Source organism: Culex quinquefasciatus, chromosome 3, assembly GCF_015732765.1.
Source record: "Culex quinquefasciatus strain JHB chromosome 3, VPISU_Cqui_1.0_pri_paternal, whole genome shotgun sequence".
Lineage (NCBI taxonomy): Eukaryota > Metazoa > Arthropoda > Insecta > Diptera > Culicidae > Culex > Culex quinquefasciatus.
Genome location: NC_051863.1, coordinates 83,982,040 through 84,007,688, shown reverse-complemented (window position 1 = coordinate 84,007,688; position 25,649 = coordinate 83,982,040). Strand labels below are relative to the sequence as shown.

Genomic DNA, 25,649 nt, shown 5'->3' with positions numbered 1-25,649 from the left:
TTTTTCTCAATAAGATCACTATTTTCAGGATCGAAAAACCTGCGGTCTCGCCTGCGGCCTTTTTCGTAATCGATTTCATGGGATTAGCAGCGGGTTTGGCCCCACTGTGCAACGGGGTACAAACTCAAAAAGTGTCAAACAAAAAAGTGACCAACCACCGGGGGTTGAGTGTATTTAGTTATTTAAAATTTTTGAGTGGATCGATCTAGTTTGGTTTGTTGATACATTTGGGCGAGCTTGACAGCAGTGTATTTTTTGTTTTCGTTGTTTTCTTCTTTATCCTCTCGTCCGCGTTAGAAGTTATGGTTTCAAGAAAAGGGCCACCATTGCAGGTACCTGTTTAAAAAAGCCTTTTAACATTTCTATCGGGGTAGACAACTGAGCGTAGCGGCATCTATGGATAAATTTGGCTTTTTCGGAAATATAATAAAAAGCTCATCAAAGTTCTCCTCTGTAGGTAGCTGTATCTGTGTACCGTAATCATCTTTTTGCCCGAGCTCATATTTGTTTTCGACACAAACAAAACAAAAGACGTAGTTGGTCGTCCCACAGCGCAGTATCGTTAAAAACTCTGAAAGCAACACATCATTCTAGTGCAAAGTTGAGTAATTCCTGCTTTAGTGAAAAGAACATCTCTGAACAATGAAGTTCCAGTACAAGGAAGAGCATCCCTTCGAGAAGCGAAAGGCCGAGGGTGATAAAATTCGCCGTAAATATCCGGACCGTGTGCCAGTAAGTAACTCGGAGTATGCAAGTTGAACAGATTTTCAATGGTGTGTCATGGCTGAAACTAGTGAATCATGGAACAGAAATCAAAATGTCGGACTCGGAAGTTGTTTTTCTCTCTTATATTTGATACACAACTGGTTCTCGTTGTGTTAGATATTATATCTAACGTTTCATAGTAATCTAGAACTATTTGATGCAGGAGATGTAGAAAATTTCAAATTTGCAAGTAAAATTAAAATAAACTTTCCCAAGGTCATTACGTCACTGGATGGGTTGATTTCTCTTTGTTTTTAGCTGAAAAATAGCAACAATCTTTTGTTCGTTGCTCCCAATATTTTATTCTCGGACCTGTATTTGCAAATTGTTTCATAATGGAAATGTATTTGTAGGATTGAAAACAGGATGGTTTATATAAAAGAAGTTTTTATTATTGCTTTGTTTCTCTGCACACCAGTCCTAGCAGGCCTTTTCACATCGCATGTTATTTACAAATACTTAGAACGGCTCAAGGCGAAGGTGGCTTTGGCTTGCCGATGGATGATGTTTTCTACAGTCTCGAATTCAGTCAGAGTATGTGTGTTTGTGCCACTTGCAAATAAGTGTCCATACATGTTTGTTCATGTTTTTATATACTTTGGCAATGGATACTACGATCTCATCTGTTTTTTTTACAACTGTAAACCATCCACCATACTTATCGAGCTTAAAATATTGACCATTCGTTTGAAAAAAATAATGGCAAATGTGTGGAATTGCAATAGAGTAATCTATGTGCGTATGTATTGCGTGTACGTACACAAAAATAAATTGAGGTTAAATTTTGTCAGGCAGCAAAACCAAATGGTGCGCTAGTGTGCGTTCGCGAAACGTCATAAAGCTCTATACAAAATATAAATAAATATCCCACCTACTATCTTACTATCCCAGGTCCTATCTGCATAGGTAACCCATGACTTAAAGGTTGTTTTGAAAATTTAATCTAGCAATGTGGATTTGTAAACAAGTAGCCTATAGAGAATTTGCAGCAAAACTAAATGACGCGTGTCGCCACCTATGAACAAATAGCGTAAACCTATGATTTTTAGAAAAAATGTGTTTTTTCCTTCCTAACCAACATTTTTATAAAACTTATGCCGGATTCGGATGAGAAAAATTATTTCCAACAATTTGGTGTATAACTTTCCAATTTGTTTGATTTTCTATGACTGTAGATTTAGAAAAGATAGTAATTTGACTATTTGGCAAGAAAGTCTGTCAAAAATCAATACAAATTGTTGAATATACGTTAACACATCTGTTATCAACTATATAACTGTTTATTTCATTGGTATATACGGGAAACTCATTTTTCGTGTTCCAAAACATGTTTTTAAAGAAAAAGGTCACAAATTTTTGCGCGCCCAAAAGTTGATGTTCATTATTCTAAAGCAAAAAATTTTTCTCGTCTTTTGCAACCAGTTTCATTAAGATTGATGCAGGGAATCATGAGAAATAAGCGATTTTGTTCTTCAATCCAGCAGAAAGGAATGCGATTTTTGGCAAGTAACCTCATTTTGGCGCCACCTACATTTCAAACACAGTCGCGCTGCAAAACCTCAATCCTGCTGATATCAGTGACTGTTTAATTTTTTGTAGTTTTGTTTAAAGGACCTATACTGCCGTTCTACGCATAATTGTCCCATGTTCAAAAAAGTGCAGCTGACAAAAACGCGATTGTAATTTTTCGACCGTTTTCTGTGTTTCTACGCATAATGGTCCCGTGGCTCCTATTCACCCCATATGTCCATAATCATCCCAGTTTGCAGATTATCACTCTTATTTGTAATCCTCTTGCTATACAATAGGTAAATAAGACACAATACTTCATAAAACTGATAATTTCGTAAAACAAAATACTTGGTGGGTCAATTATGAGTAGAAGTACAACGATGGGACAAACTTGGTGTTGTTTTCAAGGATTTTACAAAAAAGTTTTATATGTTTTTTCGAAAAGTAAACGTCAAACTAAACATAAAACTTACAAACGGTCCAAATCGACCAAAAATGACATGGGACAATTATGCGTAGAACGGCTGTATACTGCCCATGTTCGCATGAATGTCCCATATGCAAAAACAGGAAGCTGAGAAAAACGCATTTAAAGTTTGTCCCACAAGGCTAGGTGTTCAGGTATCTCGAAAAAACTGGATTTCCTCCTGATTTCTAAGACAAAGTACTGGATGTCTTAAGCCAAACTGCATCAATAACACAAAAGTGATGAAAATGCATATGGGACATTTATGCGATCAGGGGCAGTATTTTTTTTTTATTCATAACTTATTTTTATTAGGTCCTTTAAGGCTAGTCTGCAGATCGGAAGGAAAGGGGTCAAGAAACAGCTTTACGAACAGCAGAACAAAGGAGAGGGAGCGATTTCTTGGGGTTTTTCTTCACCCTCTCTGACTTGCTTGCGCTGCCGCTGCTTCCCATTTGAAATTTTTCTTGACCGGTTTCTTCCGAAGTGCATACTTACATTAAGGTGCTACGACCAGGTTAGGACCGAGGATCAGTTTACAATCAAAATATAAAATAATAAAAAAAAACTCATTACACTCCACTCCACTCGGAGGGAGGGAACGGAGGGAACTCCGCCGGCGTGACGCCGGAAATGCTGGACTCTGCTTCTCCGCCTTCCTTGCCGGCGGTTTCTGTTTCGACGCCTGCTGGCGCCTCCGGATGCTGTCCGCACGCTTAGGGCAGCTGCTTCTTCTGCTCCAGAGCAGTTGGCACACCCCTTCGGCTCGTCTTCTTTGACTTTGCACTCGTCCGTCTTGTGGGGACCCCCACAGTTATTGCACCTCCCTTTCAGGTGACAGTTTCTGGTTCCATGACCCAGCTGCAAGCAGTTCCTGCACTGTGTCACGTTCTGCCGCTTGTTCCGGTAGGCCTCCCACCGGATGATAGTGCTTGCCACAACTTTCATTGCAGAGAGCTTCTTCAGATTGGTGTATCCCTTGGGGAAGACCACAATGTACGGAGTTTCGTCCACGGTGGACTTTTCCTTCCGCTGGATGATATGCACCTCCAGCGCGTCCAGCTTGAGATCCCTCTTCAGAAGGTCGTCCGGTTTCAGTTCATCAGGAAAACCACGAAGAACCACCCGATGATTTCGTTCGCTCCGCCGATCGTGAGTGTAGAATTCCACTTTCTTCTTCTTGAGTAGCTCTTGCAACTTGTCAAAATCTTTGACAGAGAAGCAGGTCACCTTGATTCCAAATCGGGTTAGTTTGTAAATCGGGTCGAAACCAAATTTACAACTTTCCACTATCGCCACGAGCTTGTAAAAATCCGTGGTGTTCTTCACCACCAAAGGTGGTTGCTTTTGTTAACCTGCCGACTGGCCGGGTGTGGAACCGCCGGGGCCTCTCCTCCTCCTCTGGCATTGTTGTTGTTTTTGTTATCCGCTAGCGGGCTGAACTTGTTGTTGTTGAGCAGGGTCTTCTCAACTTTTCCTCCTTCGATGCCGATTCCAGTGACCTCGCTGGACTTCTTTCGCTTCCGATTCCCGCGGACGGGACGAAAATCTTCCTCCTCGGAGGATTCCTCCACCTCCATCTCTCAAAAACTTCCAAGCAGGCGAGATGACAACACGAGCAAAACACGTCTTAACTTGTCGCTGATCAGGGGCAGTATAAACATATAAAACACAATAGCTTATAGAACCTATAGGCAATCAAACGTCAAAATTAACCCCCACTAGAGGGCGCTCAAACTTGTGGTGATGTTTTCATTATAACCTACAGCGAGTAAATTGGTTTGAAATTTGAAATAGTTTTATTTCATCATAAAATCGACATTAAAAGCAAATTATACCATTTTCAGGTAAGAAATAAATAGCTTAAATGATATAAACGAAAATATTTTTGTGATGGTCGATTTAACCTGTTCATTATCTGATTCAAAATAAGGGAATGTTTTAATCAACCAAAACATAACAAATCAATTGATAATGTAGATTATTCAAGTGGACAATTATTTTTTAAAGTCACTTCTACCATAAAAGCAAAGATCTGCTTGAAAAATGATAATTGGATTGATTTTCAAAATTAGCAATCTAACTTCATTCTCGCGTTTTCAATCCGGATCTCAGAATTTTCAATGAAAAAGGCAACTTAGCGAAAAATCAAAAAGTCAGTCGATAGAACTTTTTATTTCTTACCTCCTGTTAACATTATTTTATTCCAAAAGATCAATTTTCTTTAAAAAATCTTAGAATAGTTTTCACTCCCCTTTTATCGCGCAAAACCGTAAACGTAACCTTGCACCAAAGTTCTCCTACTCGAATGTAGGTGGCGAATAGAGTTTTTAGCTTTGGTTTTGGGAGCCTATAAAAAAACTCTGGATTTAGACTGCTTGTTTACAAATCCACATTGACTTAATTACATAGTTTTGCTTAAAATCGGCCTGTGTTGATCATTTGTCAGATTTCTAGCTATTTTTGAAATTACCCCAAAATCAAAGGTGGAAGAATAATAATGTTTTCTTTACAATTTGTCATGAAAATTCAGCAACATAATGCCCGGATACAAATATGAGCATTAAACAATGCTAGACAAAGAATATTTCATTTAAAAGCGGTTTATTACCAAATAGGTTTCCAAAATTAATGTTTCAATCCCCAGCCCTATTATTTACACCATTACCATTCACGATGTGGCTTGAGCAAAATGTTATAAACCGGGATACCCCATCAGAGATTTTCTTATAAGCTGAATGCATTATTTTTGGCTCGTTTTGGGGTGATTTTTATAATTTTTAGCTAAAAATACAAATTTTTCTCCCTAAAACGCCCTGCCATGCCCAAACACAAGCTTTTTATGGACTACAGGAATTTGTTATCCGGGACCGTGGTGTAGGGGTAAGCGTGGTTGCCTCTCACCCAGTCGGCTTGGGTTCGATCCCGGACGGTCCTGGTGGCATTTTTCGAGACGAGATTTGTCTGACCACGCCTTTCGTCGGACGGGGAAGTAAATGTTGGCCCCGGTCTTACCTAAAGGGTTAGGTCGTTAGTTCAGTCCAGGTGTAGGAGTCGTCCCTGGGTCCTGCCTCTGTGGAGTCGCTGGTAGACAGTCGGACTCACAATCCAAAGGTCGTCAGTTCGAATCCAGGGGTGGATGGAAGCTAAGGTGTTAAAAGAGGTTTGCAATTGCCTCAACAATCAAGCCTTCGGACACTTAGTTTCGAGTAGGAATCTCGCAATCGAGAACGCCAAGGCAATGCTGTAGAGCGAATAATTTGATTTGATTTGAGGAATTTGTTCAGGGGACATTAAACTATAACTTGAAGCCCAAGGCGACCAAATTTCAATGACTTTAGTATGATTGTTACGCGCATTTCTGAAAAAAAACTCGAAAAATGCACTTTTTTCATTCAAGCTTCGCACGCAAGTGGTAAACCATTTATGGGAATTTTTTGTTGTGTGAAAACATTGTTCCTGACATCCTAATCTATCATTCTAGGAGTGAGCACCAAAGATTTAACAGCATTTAATTTTTTGGGACGCCCTAGTGAGTTTTCAAAAAGCCCAAAGAGCCACCGTGACCTCCGATGCTAATTTTAGTTTTTCTCCAAAATGAAACAAAATTTCATTATTTTTAGTTTGATACACTTAAAAGATGTGTAGATGAACAATCTCAAGCATTTTTGTAATTGTTTTTTCATAAGAAGGTCGAATACAGTTTCAAAAAAAAAAGGCTTTGTTTACCAATGGCTCATACGTCTTTCAGAAAACTAATACAAGAATATAAACTTTTTTTTTGTTATAACACACTCCAGCATAAAACGTTATTTAATTTTCTGACGAGATCATTGCGCAGTTTTGCAAATATATATATTACGCAGTTTGCAAAATATATATATTTTCTAGCTTTATTACATCCCAATGTTCTCACCAAGAAAAGAAGAAAAAACACCTTCGAGAGAAAAATCTTCAAAACCATCGGAAGTCCATCGAGGTTAGAATTAAACACCGTCTTTTTAGCAGCTAGAAAATCAGTTTTAAGGCTGCATATTGTTTATTAAGTATATTTGTATTAAAATTAGTTATAATTATACTCACAAAATCGGTATTCATCTGCACCAAGAGTTTTGAATCTCCCGCGTCTAACCAACACCTAAGTCGACACCTTAAGATGACTTTGTTGAAAAAAATTCGTTCCTAGAACAAATCCTGTAATTTTAGCAGCTGTCTAAAGTTGAGGTACGTTTTTAGCCAAAAATTTCCTCTCGAAAAATCTTTTTTTTTTTAATTTGTTGGAATTAAGCATAAGCATAAGCATAAGCATAGGTGACTTTTTTTTTTATTTGTTGGAATTGATCAAAAAGTACCCAAATGTTTGAAAATCTTTGAAATTATATTGGCATTTGATACCTGCAAATAATGCTTCAAATCATTAAATCAGCACTTTTCCCTTGAGAAACATTTCAAGTGGCGCACAGTGATGCCGATTTAATGCCTCGCTGAAAGCTCGAACAAAAATAAACTGCTTTATCGACGTCAAGGCTGGAGGTAAAAAAAGAACAGCTGCTCCACACACACTTGGTGGTGGGCCTCCTTTGTTTTTTTTCTCCTGTTACGTGTCATATGTGAGTGAGTGACGCTTTGATGTTATTCTTGCATTTTTATCGTCGATCTCCAGGATGCGCGCCAGCCAGCTGATGTAGGTATTCTGAAATGAGTGTTTCTTTTGAAACTTTTAATTTATGTGGTTGATGCATCGAACATTAATGAAGACTTTCTTTCTGCAGTCACTCAGCAAATTGCGGCCAGCCAGTCAAGTGCAGTACAATCAATTACGGAAGGCTTGGGGTTAATAGGGACAAACACTGGCTAACGGCTAACGGGAACTGCTTTTCCGAGGAGTGCTTGGTTCACGGTTGGCAAAATTTCACAAAGTGTATCAGACTTCCGGAATGCAGCTTTTTGCTTGTGAGAAAAGTCATTCAATTTATCAGAGAACTTTTGAAAATGTCCTTGGTGCTATGGGCATGTTTTGAAAAATTTGGCTTAAAAATACATTTCAATCAGCGGGAATTGAACACAGTTCACGCAAAATTAATACTGATGCACACTGTGGGAACTGCGCCTTAGCCCGCACGCTTATTAGAATGGCATGACGGGAGAAGGATTAAAGTCAATAAGAGCGTGCCTGGCTGAATTGTTTCCCGTATCGATGGGTTACTTTGTTGATAAACATCAAATGCTTTGATACACATTTTCTGGAGTTTTTGTTTTTTTTTTTAAAAGGTCCAATAAACCAAATTTTCAGTTTTTGCTTGGGTATTATTTAATACCCTGACTCAAGGCGGTTTCAAACACTACGAAAAAGCAAAAACTGGAAATATGGTTTATTGGACCTTTCAAAAAAAAAAAACTCCTGATTTTCAAGGTCGTAAATGGTGTTTTAATGCCAAATGCTGCAGTTTAGGTACTTTGAGGCATTCGCAAAGCTTATTTACTACGCCAAAACATTCCAGTTTTTAGGAATTAATACTTTGTGCTTATGGTTACTTGGGTTGTTTTACAAATCATTTTATTTATTCATTGCGGCCGCGACTTTTGAAGAAAACAATTCTCGCACTTGAATTTTAACGTAAGGACCCGGACACGGATTCACCGGCAGTTTGGTGTTTTGCTCGCACCTTATTCGGCAGCCTTGACGAGAGCCTTGGCCACTTTAACGGCAATTCAGCCTCGACGCGTTCCACATCAGTAGAGGCCGACGAAAGTTTGCTCTGGGCGCCGGACAGGAGCTCGTGGCACGCACCGGCATCCAGATCCTCAACCGGGTGGGCCAGCACCTGCCGAAAAAAAATCACAGGGAAAAAATATTGCCGTTCAAGAGCCAAACGACATGCGACACCTAGTGTTGAGTAGCAGAACAGAACGAAGAATGTCGATTGAAATTTTCGCCCTTTGAGGTTATGTATGCGAATTCTGTTTTGTTAAATTCCAGCGTCCAAAACAACTTTTGAGCAAAAATTCGAGCTGATACTTTGTTAACTTTTGATGCTCTATCATTTTAAACAATATTATTTTTTCAAAATTATTTTATTTCAAATATTTTTTTTATTGCGTTAATTTATAGAGGGCAAAGAGTTAACAATCGTAATACTTGAATTTTTTCTCAAAAGTTGTTCTATGAGCTGTAAATTCAATTTTAAGTTTGCATTCCTATGTAACCGAACAGCGAAAATCTGAATCGTCATTCTTGCAGTTGCAGTTGAGTCTTTTTACCGGACGGACGCGTTTTTTAATTCGCTCTACACTTTATTTTTATTTACCTTCACTGACCCAGTCCACAAACGTAAACGTAAACATATTTATTTTTTTTGTCGCGCGTCGCGTGTGCACTTATTAACAAACGTAAGCAAAATGCAGTGCTATGTGCCGACGTGCTCTTCACCCTTCGACCAACAATACCTCTGGAACTGTACGGGCATTTGTAATCGAAAATTTCACGCAGCCTGTATTGGGGTCAAGCGTGGCTCCGAAGACGACTTGCAACTACATGTACTTCCTATATGCAGCCTTTGTCGAAATAACCTACATATGGAAATCGACATTAGAAAAATAATGCAGCATCATTTAGAAGGCAGTCATATGATCTTGACTCACATCAAGACCAATGACAAGACAAACCAAGAAGCCCTTAATGAACTGCATAATAAAATCATAGGCCTGCAGGAAGAAATTAAGAAATCTGCAGAAATCGCAAGTCGAATACTTTCGGCAGTATTAACACAGGCACCGGCAATGGACTTCCCTTAAACGAAGTCAGAAAAGCATTTGAAGACACCACCTCGGACCAGAATCAAAACTCGCTGAATCATTCTGCCGTATCCAGGAAATTACGTCATCCCACCGGGATGACATAATTAAAACAATTGCCTCAGCAGAAAAATGCCCCTCGGACATAATTTTAGCAGTCCACGATGAAGTGAGGGCCCACTTCATCCATCAATAAACTGCAAGACAATGAAATTGAAGTCCGGCAAAAATCACTGGCAGAAGAATTAAACGAACAAACCGTACTGGAAATCGAATCTGGCTGGCGACTTATCGGCAGCAAAAAATTTGGAAGCCAGACTGGACCGACTTCGACGCCAGGCAGCGGACTCGCCGTCTTCAGGAAAAGGAAGCCGAAAAAGCACGTCGCCGCAACCGAAAACATCGTCAACAAATTCAGCACCAGCAACAACAATCACAACAACATCATCAGCAACGCCGGCAACAGCAACACCTGCAGCAACAACAATCACATCAACATCTTCGTCGGCAACAGCACCAGACCAACTGCAACTCTGACGCAGGCCGAAACCCAAGTACGCCACATTTTAACTTAAAGGACAATCAATTCGACCAGGACAACGCAAGTAGCAGCAACTTTTTCACTCATTCGTCAACCAAATTGTCCGACAAGGAACTTCTAGACCAGGCAAGGGTCGAATTTTCTGGCCAACCTCCAACTACATCGAATTCAAACTTCATCAACTTCCGAAAAGGAAACCATCAACCCCTACCGGAAGGAAAAACGCCAATCGTCCCACCTCTAAACGCCACCACGCCGCAGCCAGCAAAAACGTCATCACAAACTCCTGAAGTAACAGACAGTATGTTCTGTCTGGACCCAATGAAGCCGCCCATAGTACGCCTAACTGAACAGTCTGCAGTCGGCGATGGCCGTTTCCTGCTGGCCAGACTCCGCGAAATTAAAGTCTATGACAATCTCAGACTATACTTGGCGTATCTGAAGGACCAAAAACCGGACGTCTGCATAGACGGACTAACACTAACCAGCATGCATGTCTTTTTTGCATCCAATGGCCTGCCTACTGAACCTGAACATCTTATGAACATCTTCATGGAATACAACTCAACAATTGGAATTTCACCTAAGCAAACCCTCACCGACCTGAAACCTACAGGAAATATGTAACAACTAGAAGACTTCAATACCTGCAGCATTCGCGCGAAGCCGCCAACAAATTTTACCTGCCGACTACATCGTCGAATTTTTACAAGCATTGACGCCTTCTAACACGGAAGAAGAAATGACACCCTCGCAAGAGGCAGTAAGTACTACTAATAATTTAAGTATGTCTCCAAAAATTTCTTCAACGGAACAACAGAATGCGAATGAAATTCTAATTTATTGTCAAATTTCAATCGCATGAAAAGCCCAGGCAAAATGAAGGAAATTTCTTTAAACATTCTCTCACATTCTTTCGACATTATTCTTGGAACTGAAACTAACTGGGACGAAAGCGTCCACCCTGAAGAAATTTTTGGAAACAATTATTTTGTATTCCTAGGCAATAGAAATTTAAATCTCAGTCAGAAAAAGTCAGGAGGCGGCGTCCTCTTAGCCATAAATGCCAGACTTAATCCAAAAGAAATTGTAACTGAAAAACATTTTCAATTTGAACAAGTCTGGGCCAAAGCCACTATTGCAGGCCAAGTACATATTTTTGCATCAGTATACTTTCCGCCGGACCATGCAAATAAACAGTCGTATGAACTATTCTTTAAAACAGTAGAAATCATAACATCAAAATGGAACCGGAAGTAAAACTTCACATTTATGGCGACTTTAATCAAAGCAAAGTCGAATTTATATCTGACCAAGAAAATGAAGCAATTCTTCTCCCAGTCATTGGGGAAAATGAAACTTTGCATTTTCTCTTTGACAATATTGCAAATTATGGACTTTTCCAAATCAATCATGTAAAAAACCAAAGAAATTCATTTTAGACCTTTTATTCACTAACTGTATTGAAGACTTTCATGTACAAGAATCTGTAACCCCCCTTTGGAAGAATGAAGTCTTCCATACAGCAATTGAATATTCTATTTATGTCCATAAAAACACTTTGCCCATTGACTGGGAATATGAAGAAGTCCTGGAATACAATAAAACAAACTTTGTAGAAGCCAAACGTAAACTACTTGCAATTGACTGGCAAAATTTATTTAATAATGAAGGAAATGTCGACGAATTAGTAGGAAAATTCTATACGGAAATTAACACTATAACATCTGAAACCGTACCTGTTACTCCGGATAGCTCGCGCGCAAATGGACTGTATTTTTTCGTTAGTCAGTCGGAGAGAAATAAAAACGCGTCCGTTCTCTTTACACGTTTATTCTCAACTCTTACCGGAAATGGCATCTGTCAAATCAGGTCGCGCAGCGCTGAAGGCGGTGCGGTCAAACCAGAAACTAAAATACACTGGAAGAAATCTGTTGGTTGTTTTTTGGGTTTTTCTCTACGGTTTTTGCAGTAACATCCTCCCCCCCTTGAGCTTGGCTCAAGCCGTTGTCTCCTCCAGTTCCTGGGTCTCGTTGTCCAAAATCGGAAGTACTGCTACCTGCGTCGTTGGTCTCCGGTATTCACCGGAGCTGGTGCGAACCGTCACCACCCTCGTGACGCCGTCCTTCCCGGGGTGGGTGTCCACGATTCGGCCAAGCCTCCACTGCTGCGGTGGTACGTTGTCCTGCTTCAGGATGACCAACATACCCTTCCGAACCACGGATGCTCCCTTGTTCCACTTGCCGCGCTGTTGCAGCTCGGTAAGGTACTCGTTGCACCACCGGCGATAGAAATCCTGCTTCCGCTTCTGGACGAGCTGGTACCGCGTCAGTTTGTTCTCCTTCAGCCCGTCGTACAGCGGTTCCGGAAGCGCCGTCAACTCGCGACCCACGAGGAAGTGCCCTGGGCTGAGAGCACGGTAGTCGAGCGGGTCGTCAGTCTGCTGACAAAGCGGACGCGAGTTCAACACCGCCTCGATTTGGATCAGCAGCGTGTTCATTTCTTCGTAGGTGAGATGGGACTCGTTCAGTACCCGGTACAGGTGGTGTTTGGCACTCTTTACACCTGCTTCCCACAGTCCTCCCTGGTGCGGGGCCTTGGGCGGGTTGAAACTCCAGTCAATACTTCGTGCTTGGCAGAACTCGTCTAGCTTCCGCTCCAGCATCTGCGACCGCAACAGCTCTGCTAGTTCGGTCAGTTCTCGCGCCGCTCCAATGAAGTTGGTCCCATTGTCAGACTTCATTTCGCTCACGTTCCCGCGTCGGCTCACGAAACGGTGTAGCGCCGCCAGAAACGCTTCAGTTGACATCGAGGTGACGAGCTCAAGGTGTATTGCTTTGGTACACAGGCAGACAAACACTGCAATGTACCCCTTGACTGGTGCCTTGAGACGTCCTTGCTTCAGCATCACTGGTCCAGCGTAGTCCACGCCGGTTCGCGCAAATGGCTCAGCGACTGTCACTCTACACTTCGGGAGATCGCCCATGAACTGCTCCGTGTCGGTTGGTTTGACCCGGAAGCACGTAACACAGCGCCGCAGCACTCGGTGTATCGCCCGCTTTGCGTTCACAGGCCAGAAGCGACGCCTCAGCGACGCTAGCAGACCGTTCAGTCCGACGTGTAGGTTTTCGGTGTGTAGAGTCTCGATGATCAGCTCAGTGAGGTGGTGCTTTTCTGGCAGGATCATCGGGTGCCGTTGGTTGTACGGCAAGTCGGAGTTGCTCAGGCGGCCACCGACTCTCAGCAGTCCACTGTCCTTCTCCACCATCGGGTTCAACTTGTTCAGCTTGTTGTTGAGCGGCTTGCCGGCTTGCAGGCGCTTCAGGTCTTCGCTGAACTCCTCCTGTTGTACCGCTTTCACCATCGCTTGAAGTGCGGCACAGTAGTCTTCTCTACCCAGTCTGCCACATCGTCGGTCTTCCAGCTTCTTCTTGCAGTTTCCAACGAACCTCAGCACGTAGCCAAAGATCCGCTCCAGTTTCCGAAAGCTGCCGCAGTCCGAGATCACTTCCAGCACTCGGTTCCCGTCCGGAACCATCTTCTCGCAAAGCATCACTATCGGGCCCAGATTTTCGGTGTGGCGAGCCTTCCACCACAAGCCGCACTTCTTCAACTGCTTCGGTAGCAAACCACGGGAAATGTGGTCGGCGGGGTTGTTCTTGGTTGATACGTAGTGCCACTCGTACTTGCTTGTGAGCTCTCGGATTCGGTTGACCCGATTTCTGACGAAGACCGGGGTCCCAGGTTTCATGTACTCCAGCCAGCTGAGTACAATTTGTGAGTCGGACCACAGTATGACTCGGTCGATGGGGATGTCGATTGCCTTCACCACCTTCACAATTTGCTCGGCCAGCAGCTCGGCCGCGCACGCCTCCAGTCTTGGCATCGTCATGTCAGCTGGTTCAGCGTCATCCTTCTGCTTGCGTTCGGCTTCCTTGACCGGAGTGACTCGCGACTTCCCGCACAGCAAGAAAAGTTCTTCTGTGCCATCCATCTTGACGTTCCGCAAGTAGATGCTGCAACCGTAGGCCTTGGCGGACGCATCCGCGTAGCCGTGAAGTTCCCAGCTTCTCGCGTCATCGGTGGTCACTCGCCTCGGGATCTTGATCTCGGCAAGTTCAGCAAGGGCGTTCCGCAGTTTTCTCCATCGTGCCATCAGGGGTGGTGGCAGCACGTCGTTCCATCCAATGCCACTTCTCCAGGTTTCTTGCATGACCATCTTTGCCAACGCTACCGTTGGGCCCAGCAACCCAAGCGGATCAAACAGTTTGGCAATCTCCGATAGTACTTGCTGTTTCGTCCAGTTGTCACGGTCCTTGTCCAGCGGCTTGACGCGGAAGAAGAAGTGGTCCTCGACGGGGTTCCACAGAAGCCCGAGCGTCTTTACTGTGTCCTTGGCGTCGTGGTTCTCGAAGTCGAGCTGCTTTTCTTGCTTCGCAATGGGGATGTCTTCCAGCAGCGCCGCGTCGTTTGCGCACCACTTGTGCAGCTCAAAACCGCCTCTTGCGAGAAGCGCCGCCAGATCAGACTGCAGCTGCTTCGCTTTCTCAATCGTCGCTGCACCCGAAAGCACATCGTCTACGTAAAAGCTCGACGACACAACTTTGCTGGCTTCGGGGTAGTCCTCCTTCTCGTCTGCTGCCAGCTGGTTCAAAGCTCGTGTGGCGAGGAACGGGGCCGCAGCTGTCCCGTAAGTCACCGTCATCAATTCGATCACTTGCAACGGCTTGGATCGATCGTCGCGCCACACAATCCGCTGGAACTTGGTGTCCTCCGGGCTCACTCGTACCTGCCGGTACATTTTGGGCACGTCAGCGGTGAACGCGTACTTGTGCAGCCTAAACCGCAGCAGGATCTCGAACAACGTGTCTTGCACGGGTGGCCCAATCATCATCGTGTCGTTCAGGGAGTGGCCAGTAGTGCTTCGGGCGGAAGCATCAAAAACGACTCGCAGCTTCGTCGTGGAGCTGTCCGGACGGAGCACGCAGTGGTGTGGCAGGAAGTATCCGTCTTGTGTGCCACACTCCGTTTCAGCCAGCACTCTGCCGTGGCCGAGGTCGACGTACTCTTTGATAAACTCGGAGTACTGCTTCTTCTGTGCTGGGTTCTGGTCAAGTCGTCGTTCGAGGTGGTTGAAGCGCTTCTCCGCCTGCTGGCGTGACGCTCCTAGTTCTTCAATCTCCTTCCGAAACGGCAGTCGTACAACGTACCGTCCGTCGGCGGCACGCACGTGGGTCTCCGCAAAGTGCCGCTCGCAATCGTCGTCATCAGGTTTCGGCTCGACCGTTTGATCGTCGATCGTCCAAAACTTCTTCAGCAGGTTCGTCAGCTCTGCGTCCACTTCGGGAGCAGAAATCGCTTGGCACGCTCGAACCGTTGTCACTGCGGCTGAGCCCGCCACTCGCCCGGACACCAACCAACCCAGCGTGCTCTCTTGTAGCACAGGTAAATCAGAGGACATTTTGATCTTACCTGAGAGCAGCATCTCGAAGAAGGCCTCAGCCCCAACCAGCAGGTCGATGCGGGATGGTTCGAAGAACGTCGGGTCCGCCAGATCCACTCCGGCAGGTATTGGCCATCCGTCAATGTGCACTTTCTGTACCGGCAGCGCCCCAGTAACGCGGGGAACAACCAGGTAGTCCAGACAGAACTCGCTTGCCGAGGCTCTGGACTTCGCTCGTACGTGCACTTGGAACTTCACCATCGTACGCATTCCACTGACTCCGATGACGGGGATGTTCACGCAGCGCTTCTTTAGCTGCAGCAGGTCCGCCATCCGCTGGGATACGAAGTTCGCCATAGCTCCGGAGTCCAGCAACACACGGCACTTGTGCTGGTCGCCGTTGTCGTCGTACACGTACACCACCGCGGTCGCAAGTAGCACCTGCGTCGGCGGTTCAGTGGCTCTGCACGGGATCACACACTTCGCCACGGTGGTCGGTGCACTCTCCGTGGAACCAGCAGGTTTCACTTCAGGCACTGACTTTTCCTGGGCGCACTTTTCCTCGGGGTGCAGCAGCACATTGTGTCGCTTGGCACACTTCGAGCACTTCACTTTTTCTGGACAATCACTTGTGCGATGTCCCTTTTTCAGACACGCGAAGCACAGCCCCAGCTGTTTCGCCTTTTCGTATCTGATCTTCACTTCACTACGCTTGAACGCGTCACACTTTTCCACGGCATGCTTCTCGTCACACACTGGACAGGAACTAGCCGCTTTCTGGATCACCGCCGTGTGCGCTTGCTAGCCGCCGTCGTTTGAGCAGAGCGGGCGGCCGGGTGGGAGCTGCGGTTCTTCTGGATCCCCTTCGCGTTCTCGCAGCGCTCCAAGACATGCTGCTGGTTGCGAAGAACGGAGATCAGCTGCTTGTATGCGGGCATCTGCCCACGCTTCACTGACGATTCCCACACCTTCCGTGTGTCGGCGTCCAACTTCGAAGACACCAACGTGATCACAATCGCTTCCGATAGCTTATCCATCTTAAGCTTGTGAAATTCCAGGGAACTCACACACTTCTCCACTTCGTCAATCAGCGTCTTCAGTTGGTTGAAGGAGTCGCCCGTCATCGCCTTCAAGCTCAGCAGCCTCGAGATCGTCTCGCTAATCAGGGCCGGCAGGTTCTCGAATTGCTCCGTCAGACTTCGCCAGGCTCCCTCATAGTCGTTGTCTCGGATGATCTGAGGATCGATCGCTCCTTGCGCCTTCCCGACCAGGGCCTTGTCCAAGAAGTGCAACTTCGTCGCAGCCGAGTCAGCAGCGCACTTGTCGGCAATGTCCCGGAACATCTGCTTAAACTTGAACCAGCTTTCGTATTTGCCGTCAAAGGTGGGCAACGCCGACTGCTGCAGGACGATCGTCGGGGTGAATCTCGTCATCGAATCTATGCCACTCGTTCCGGGTTGGACCAGCGGAACTGGAAGCGGTTTCACGTTCTGTGCGGCTGCCAGCTGCAGCGCAGCCTTGGCCTCGGTGTGCTCCTCGATCATCTGGCATAGCGCAATCCGCACAAATTCGTATAACTCTTCGAAGTCTACGAACAACGGTTCAAACTCACCTCTTCGGGACGGGGCAGCCAAGTAGATCTTGTTCAGGTATTCGTTTGCTTCAGCGTAGGCTGTGTCCACCGTCTTGAGGTAAGTGTTCAGTGCGTGGATGTTGAATTTCGAGTGGTCCAGCTGCGCACTTTCGATTGCAACTCTTACCCGCTGAACCTTCGCTTGAGCTGCCTGGCAACACTGGCTGTAGGCCTCGACGGATTCATCCACCTTGCTCTTCTCCCGTGCCGCCGCCTGCTCTTGCTTCTGCTGCTTGACGGTTTTCGCCGGCTTCGCACCCGGGGTAGAAAACTTCTCCCGCGGGGTGTAATACCGCAGCTTTCTCCGCAACCCACTGTTCAGCATTTTCTTTCTTCCTCTCAGCTCAATTTAGACCACTCAAAACTCTCCCACTTTCTCGCTCTTCCCTTTTTCGTCGCTTTTCAACTCTTCCTTCTCACTTTTTGCCACAAACTGGCACCACTGGCCTTGAAAAGGCTTTTCTTCCTCTTGCGCAAAAGGCTTTTCGTTCACTTGCACAAGATGGCGACAACGAAAACGACGAGAAGATTTCTTCTTTGTAGCAAGCCGCAGCAAGCCACTTTTCTCGACACGTCGCAACGTGTTTCAAATCACTTTTTTCCGCCGAGCCTGGCCCGTTCGGAATCACTTTTTTTCCCCCCGGAATTCGACCTTTTCACCCGAGTCGAATCTTTTCGGGATTCACACTTTCCCAGCACTGTTACGGCAGCAGGAACCACTTTTCGGCAAGCCGGAATCTTCCCGGACGCTCCGCTTTTCGTCCTCCGCCACGCAACCACGTGCCAGTTCACTTTTCGGCAAGCCGGATTTACTCCGAACGCTCCGAAATCACTTCGCCGACGCGGACAACCGAGCCGGACTCGAATCTTTCCCCGATCCGCGAATCGAGAAATCACTTTTCACTCGCGGTCACGCAAATCCGGATCGAATACGACCAAATGTTACTCCGGATAGCTCGCGCGCAAATGGACTGTATTTTTTCGTTAGTCAGTCGGAGAGAAATAAAAACGCGTCCGTTCTCTTTACACGTTTATTCTCAACTCTTACCGGAAATGGCATCTGTCAAATCAGGTCGCGCAGCGCTGAAGGCGGTGCGGTCAAACCAGAAACTAAAATACACTGGAAGAAATCTGTTGGTTGTTTTTTGGGTTTTTCTCTACGGTTTTTGCAGTAACAGTACCTACTAGAAGACGACGACGTAATAACACAGGCAATAAATACCCAGTGTGGTTCACTCCACAACTAAGAAATTTAAAAAATAGAAAACAAAAAGCCTACAAACTATACAGAAACAATACAAATGACACAAATCTTCTGAATTATCTGAATATTTCCGACCATTTTTTTTCGGCACTCAATTCTGCCAACGAAGAATATAATAGTAAAGTCGAATCTGAAGTCAAATCATGCCCGAAAAATTTCTTTAATTACGTAAAATCCAAATCCAAAAGTAGTAACTTCCCATCGCAATGCAACTGGACGAAAATGTAGGCAGTAACTCAAAAGAAATTTGCAATCTTTTTTCAAAATTTTTCAAAGAAGTATACACCTCATTTTCCGAAGAAGACCGCGACCGCGACTACTTTTCATATATACCGGAATTTCCAACTGACGTCTCAGTCAATTCTTTGTCAGAAACGGAAATACGCCAGGCATTGAAGGACTTAGACTCATCAAAAGGACCAGGACCCGACGGAATAGCACCTGCATTCCTAAAGAACCTTGCAGAAGAATTGACATATCCACTGCATCATCTTTTCAACATGTCAATAAATACAGGAAAATTCCCACAAACATGGAAAAAGTCTTTTTTGGTGCCTATTTTCAAGTCAGGCCCAAAATCAGACATACGTAATTATCGCGGAATTGCCCTTTTGTCTTGCATTCCAAAACTTTTCGAATCTATTATAAATGAAAAATCTTTCAGCAAGTAAAAACCGCATCACATGTAAACAGAACGGCTTTTTAAAGGCCGCTCTACTAGCACCAACCTTTTAGAATTTGTAAATTTTACACTGAATGCAATGCATAATCGCAATTTCGTAGAAGCAATTTACACAGACTTTAGTAAGGCATTTGACAGAATCGACATACCATTATTAATCTTCAAACTGCAGAAAATTGAATTCAACCGAATCTTTTGGAATGGCTTAAGTCATATTTGACTAAGCGCGAACAAATTGTTCGCTTCCAAAATGTACTATCGGAATCAATTCACGTCACCTCTGGGGTTCCGCAAGGATCCCATCTAGGACCTCTTCTTTTCATCTTGTATGTAAACGACATTTCCTTCATTCTTAAAAAAATTAACGTACTAGTATATGCAGACGACATGAAATTGTATATGGAAATAGGAAATGCCAATGACAGTCATGTATTCCAAAACGAAATTAATCTTTTCTACACATGGTGTAGTAAAGCCTACTCCAATTGAATGTAAAGAAATGTAATTCCATTGCCTTCAGCAGAAAACATGAAACACCAAACATAACAGTATTATTAGGAAACCAACCAGTAGAAAATGCAAGTAGTACGTGATCTAGGTGTCATCCTAGACTCACAACTAACTTTTGTAGAACACTATAACACAATAATAAACAAGGCAAAAGTACATTAGGCTTTATAAAGCGCTTTGCATTCAACTTCCAGGACCCGTATACTATTAAATTACTCTATATAACGTATGTCAGGCCACTCTTGGAATACTGTAGTATCGTCTGGAATCCATACTATGCCGTACACCAAGCACGTATTGAATCTGTCCAAAAACAATTTTACTGTACGCACTACGTAAACTTAACTGGACTGCATTTCCTCTCCCATCGTATGAAGCACGCTGCATGCTCATAAACATACAATCATTACAAGAACGTCGTAAATTTGCCATGCTTTCTTTCATCAACGACATTATTTCTCAACGCATACAGTCAGCAGCATTATTTTCAGTAATACTCAATAGTATTCATGAACCAAGCCGTACTCTTAGAAATTCACCACTTTTTAGAATAACTGCATACACGACAAATTATTTAAAAATTCGCCATTAAACCAAATGATGCGCTTTTATAATGAAAATTCACAGTACATACATTTCGACATGTCTAAACCGGAACTACGAAAAAATCTGTACAATAGAAATAATATCTAGTATGTAAGAAAATTGTAAGTAGTCTACATAAGCTTGACGAATAAACAATAAATCTTCTTCGATGCTTTGCGCCATCTGTCGGAATTTTTGAGCTTTTGATCGCGAATCGTAGAAACAACGAGCATTTTAGTCACAGTAATCAACACGAATCCAACCAAAAACAATAGCACTCCGCGGGACACTTTTTCCAATCTCGAAGCGCCTAATTCTGGTCCGGATGCGTCGTGCCGATTTTGCGTGTCGGAGAGGTTATGCAGCAGGCCGTCAGGGCAGTTCTCACGAACATCCTTATCAGCAAGATCCACACCCAGATGAATCAACTGACCGAAACTTTGCGTCTTTCGAAAGACTTCTGGCTCTGATGGACTCCTCCGTAGTCACGGGAACGGTGGCCATATTGATGATTTGCGTATAGACAAATCCAGCGAAAGCTCAACGCTGCTTTTTGATGGTGAGAGATTTGACAGCTCCCATACTAAATGTCTCGATTTTCATACTTTTTGTTAATTTTCTTTTAAAATAAAATACTTAACATATGAAAACTATATATTTTTGGTGCCCAAAATTCCTGCTGAATCGAATGGTGTACTTATCTCGATTGCTAATTTTTCGAACAGTTTTTATTTTAATAATATTCTAGACACATTTTGTACACCTAATCAATCAATACTTTTATCATAAATAATCATTTTATTGCTTAAAAATTGAGTTTTCCTTAGCTCCCATATTCAAATACCTGGAAGCTGTCATTTCTAACACCATTGGCCACCTAGCGGCCATTTCAAACTGGATTCTTCTATTGCTCGACGTGCCGGAAGATAACATAATTTTGGCCATGCATTCTAAATGGCGAAATTGGCTTGCACTTGATCGCGTAGACCTTGCCGAAGGTGCTAATCATTACGTCCACGCTGGATCCAGTAATTATCGAAATATTTTACGTGATTCCCGGGTTTTTGTACTTTGGTGATCGGTATTTAGTGATTTGACAGATCAAGTTCAAAGACTCTTGAATTATGCTTTCATTAAACGGAGAAGTTTTAGTTCAGTTTTAAGGCAGTTTTGGCAATGTAAAATGGTCTTAAAAATAACCTCTCTGGGATAAGTTCAAGTCAAACAACGAAGAGTGACATAAAACTATGTGTCATACTTCTAAAGTGCTCTTGAAGATACTTTCAAGAGATTTCTATCGTAAATCTTGAAACCTTTGTTCAATAAATTAGGGTGGCCACTCAAGTCGGGAAATCGGGAAAGTCGGGAAAAAGTCGGGAATTCACCAAAATCCGCCAAAAATCGGGAAAAAGTTGGGAATTTATGATTTTTTTTCAAATAGTCGGGAAAAGTCGGGAATTCTGAGCATACTTGATTGAAAATTATTTTTTCACTCTTGAATAATTTTGTAATATTTTGTAAAATTTTCAAATTGAATTCATTCATTTCTGCTTTAGTAACTTACTTTAAATTTAAGGTTCTTTTCACTATTTCAATATATTTGAGTATAGAAAAGCTGTTAAAGGCATTCAAAATCTTAATGAATATTGGAGGCTTTGACACAGATTTTCATAATATTTTTTATGAATCAAATGATCGCTTTAATTTTTGTTCATCAAACAAGTTAATGAAAAACTAATATAAAAATAGAGCCTAATGGCCAGCTTAGAATTATGATTCTATTTCATTTTGTCACATAATTGAATATTTCGTAACAGATTCCAACTTGAGTTTGTCAATGGTTTTTTTTTTGGTGAATATTTTTAATTGTTTAACTAAATTTATTTAGTAATTTAAAATATTTTTTTTTCCTTGGACTTTTTTTTTTGTGAGTATGGGTAAATAGATAAAGCTTGATTTTCAGTTTTCGGAAAACTTAAATAACGAATAAAATCCAAAATTGAAAAACTTTTTTACGTTTTGGAAACATAAAGAAAATATTGAAATTGCAAAAAAAAATAATCCAAAAAGTTTTTAGTTATGGCAAAATTCTTTAAAAAAATGTTTCTTCAATTATTTTGCTTTGAATAAAAAAAAAAATCAACTTAATTTTCATTGAAAAAAAAAAACAGTTAAATACTGACCACTAGATAAATTAAAATTGTTAAGAAAATTTAATATCAAAAATTACAAAATTAAAAAGGGAACTTGTCAAAAACGTTTCTTTTTATGAATTCCTTGACATTTTTCTAAATTCTTTGAATGAATAATAACAGCAATTATGTTTCAATCATTCTTTGATTTAAAATGATGATGCAGTTTTGAAAAAATAGGAACGCTATTTTAAGCTCAGTTATCTTTAACTTTTTGTCATTTTCAGTTGAAACGAAGTATCAAAAACTATACGTTTGTCAATTTAAAAAAATAACATGGAAGTTATAAGTATTGTTGAACTTTCGATTATTTTTTCAAAGACTAATTGTTTGTGTTTCTACTCTGAATCATAATAATGAAATCCCATTTTTGAAAAGTTTTTTTTATTTATTGTTTAGTTTTTGTATTTACAAAAAATGCCTTTATTTGGATTTCTTTTTAAATTCATTGTGATTTTTTTTTCGCTGGGTAATATTGACTGTTCTTATTAAAAGTTTTTTGTTTGAAATCATTCTTTAGATAAGAAATGCCTATTATTTGAGCATTCTGGAAAAGTCTGGAAAAAAAGTCGGGAAAATGTCGGGAATTTGAAAATGGAATTTGAGTGGTCACCCTGTCAATATCATCACAACAGCGAGTAGCCAATTTTGAATCTTTTATAAAACCTGCTAAGAAGTAGAAGCATTTTGCTTGTTACTTGGGTTGTTTTTGTTATTAAGAAATTACGATAGGTGTATCGTTTTTCGATCCATAGTCACCCCCACTGACGGTAGACAAATTTATGCTACGAAACCGAGTTGCCAGTTACACAGAAAGTACAAGAAGCACATGCTATTGAAAAAGAAAATCTGGAGTTGTATTTTTTTTAAATGGTCCAATAAATCAACTTTTTACTTTTAGCTGTTTTGGGTGGAAATTTGGTTTATTGGGCATTTTCAATAAAAACTCCAGAAATGTAATTTAGAGAAAAAATAAAAAAAAAACACTCCCTCTTATCACAGGTTATTGTCGAAAAGGCCCCTAAAGCGCGCATTGGTGACTTGGACAAAAAGAAGTACTTGGTGCCATCCGACTTGACGGTTGGTCAGTTTTACTTCTTAATCCGCAAGCGGATCCACCTGAGGCCAGAAGATGCATTGTTTTTCTTCGTTAATAACGTAATTCCACCAACATCTGCTACCATGGATCTCTATCAGGTAACTAACTAAGAGTAGTGTAACATACTCGTTGTAATTTTTTTTTGTGTTTTTTTTTAGGAACACCACGAGGAGGACTATTTTCTGTACATCGCCTATTCCGACGAGAACGTGTACGGATCCCATTAAATGAGCTAATCTATGTATATGACTTCGATTTTATAAATATTCTTCAAATCCCACATTCAAATGTCCAAAAGTGTTACAATGCATCGTTTATGATATGAGAAAATATTTCCTCGTTCATGGTTGCCTGTTTGTTTCAATCGCACCATTATCTGTAATAAAAAAAACAAAGGTTGATCGGTAGAAGTCAAAGTTGTCCCGGACATCCTATGTGGCAGCCAGATTGATTGTACGGGGTTGGTTTTGCTGTTTTGAAAAGGGAAATGTTTGTATTTGAACGTACAAATTCTTTTGTCTAACAGTGTTGACATTAACGTCGTGCATGAATCATTGGATTACAAATTATATCTTCGTATCAATCTTCAAAATGATAAAAAAAAATCTGGTAAAAAAATGTGAAAACTGTAATTAACCGAAGTCTAAAATTATGGTGATTATTTTATAAACTGTATTCTTTTTCCTTGAATGTATATCAACTCTAAATAAATTATTTATCTTAAGTAGGGATATAAGTTGCCTTGATTATGGATGATAATATCTTCTCCCTTTCTTATTACACTTGTGTACAAAATTGTAATAGATTTCAGGAAAAAACAATAAATTCGTTATTTTTATTTGTTTTTAATAAAAAAACAAGTTACTTAATCAACCGTATCAACCGTGGTTGATGCCTTCCTCACATTTATTTAGTTTTTGTTCTGGTAATATAAAAAAATCCAATTTATAAATGTTCTCTAAACATAACATCATAAATTCATAACTATCGTTAGAATTGTCAGATCTTCAATCTTTTAGACTTGTTCGAAATGTCTTTTGGTTACGCATCCAACAAGGGGTTGCAAGATTGATCCGAACATCATTTTCGTCAAAATATCTGGTACAGTCATCCCACATATTCGGAACGGTTTCCAGATCGGCCAATGTTCAAAAAATCATAGCGAGCCGGTAATTGAACTTAATGATTCGCTTTTACCTTCATTTGAAAGCTTTTCTTGCGATCTTTCGAATGCTGTATCGAACATCTGCAAATTTAAACTTTTATATGAAGTTTTTGAAGAATTACTTTGACCCTTGAAATCCACAAATTCGGAACACTTCTTTCTTACGAATGTAAACAAACTTTGGATCTCTCCAGGAGTACATATTTATTACCAAATAATGACTTCACACTATGAAACCAATGAAACTCAAGCTTAGTGATGTTTTATACATGGTTTGATTACTTTTTTTGTGAAAATATCAGTACAATTCAGGTGTTCCACAATTGTGGGAGGCACAATAACATCCCACAATTATGAAACAGGCCATTTGGAGGCAGTGTTTTGCTGCTCTGGACAAAACAGTCTTTGAATGAAGTTTTAGTTCAAAAAGTACTACTTTTACTAGTGAAATAGCAAGATAATGTCCAAATGAAGGTTCTATAAATAGTAAGGTCAACAGAAAAGCTACTTTTGGCATGCTACTGACAAATTATCATAAAAGTGTTCCGAATTTGTGGGTGTTCCGAATATGTGGGATGACTGTATTCATTTTAGAAAATATAACATTACCGTAAATGAAATGACTTCACTTACACACAGAGAGAAATAACTACCACCTGTCAAAACCATAATTTAATAAATATCATTCTTACCCTGACGGGGCCGACAACGGCCCGAAAACGGCCCGACGGCTCGACAAAACGGCCCGAATTCCGACGGTTTGTCCGACGGAATTCGGGCCCTTTTCGTGCGTATATGCAACACTTTGTCCGACGATCGTCGAAATCGACGTTTGAGAAAATCGACGTTGCCGGGCCGTCGTCGGGCCTTTTTCGGGCGCCTTTGTTATTTAGAATGTCCTGGCATTATCTGACGTACATATTTCGGCTTTTTTGATTTTGTAATGGAAAAAGGTATTTTTTTTTATTTATTTAAAAGCGTCTGATTATTTATAATA

At 41.9% G+C, this 25,649-nt stretch overlaps 1 protein-coding gene across 1 annotated transcript; it reads left to right on the top strand.

Moving 5' to 3' along the window:
• The first annotated feature begins 523 nt into the window (after positions 1–523).
• Positions 524–24,218, top strand: LOC6034049 (gamma-aminobutyric acid receptor-associated protein). The gene is made up of 3 exons (XM_001844376.2): positions 524–732; positions 23,391–23,585; positions 23,646–24,218. Exons 1-3 carry the CDS (start codon positions 643–645, stop codon positions 23,712–23,714), a joined length of 354 nt encoding a protein of 117 aa, XP_001844428.2. The 5' UTR covers positions 524–642; the 3' UTR covers positions 23,715–24,218.
• Positions 24,219–25,649: the final 1,431 nt, after the last annotated feature.

Excerpts from the sequence above, each read along its gene's own strand:
- LOC6034049 (XM_001844376.2), top strand. The coding sequence starts at position 643 with ATGAAGTTCCAGTACAAGGAAGAGCATCCCTTCGAGAAGCGAAAGGCC. Across the intron at positions 733-23,390 it reads AATATCCGGACCGTGTGCCA|GTTATTGTCGAAAAGGCCCC; the intron begins GTAAGTAACTCG and ends CTCTTATCACAG. Across the intron at positions 23,586-23,645 it reads CTACCATGGATCTCTATCAG|GAACACCACGAGGAGGACTA; the intron begins GTAACTAACTAA and ends GTTTTTTTTTAG.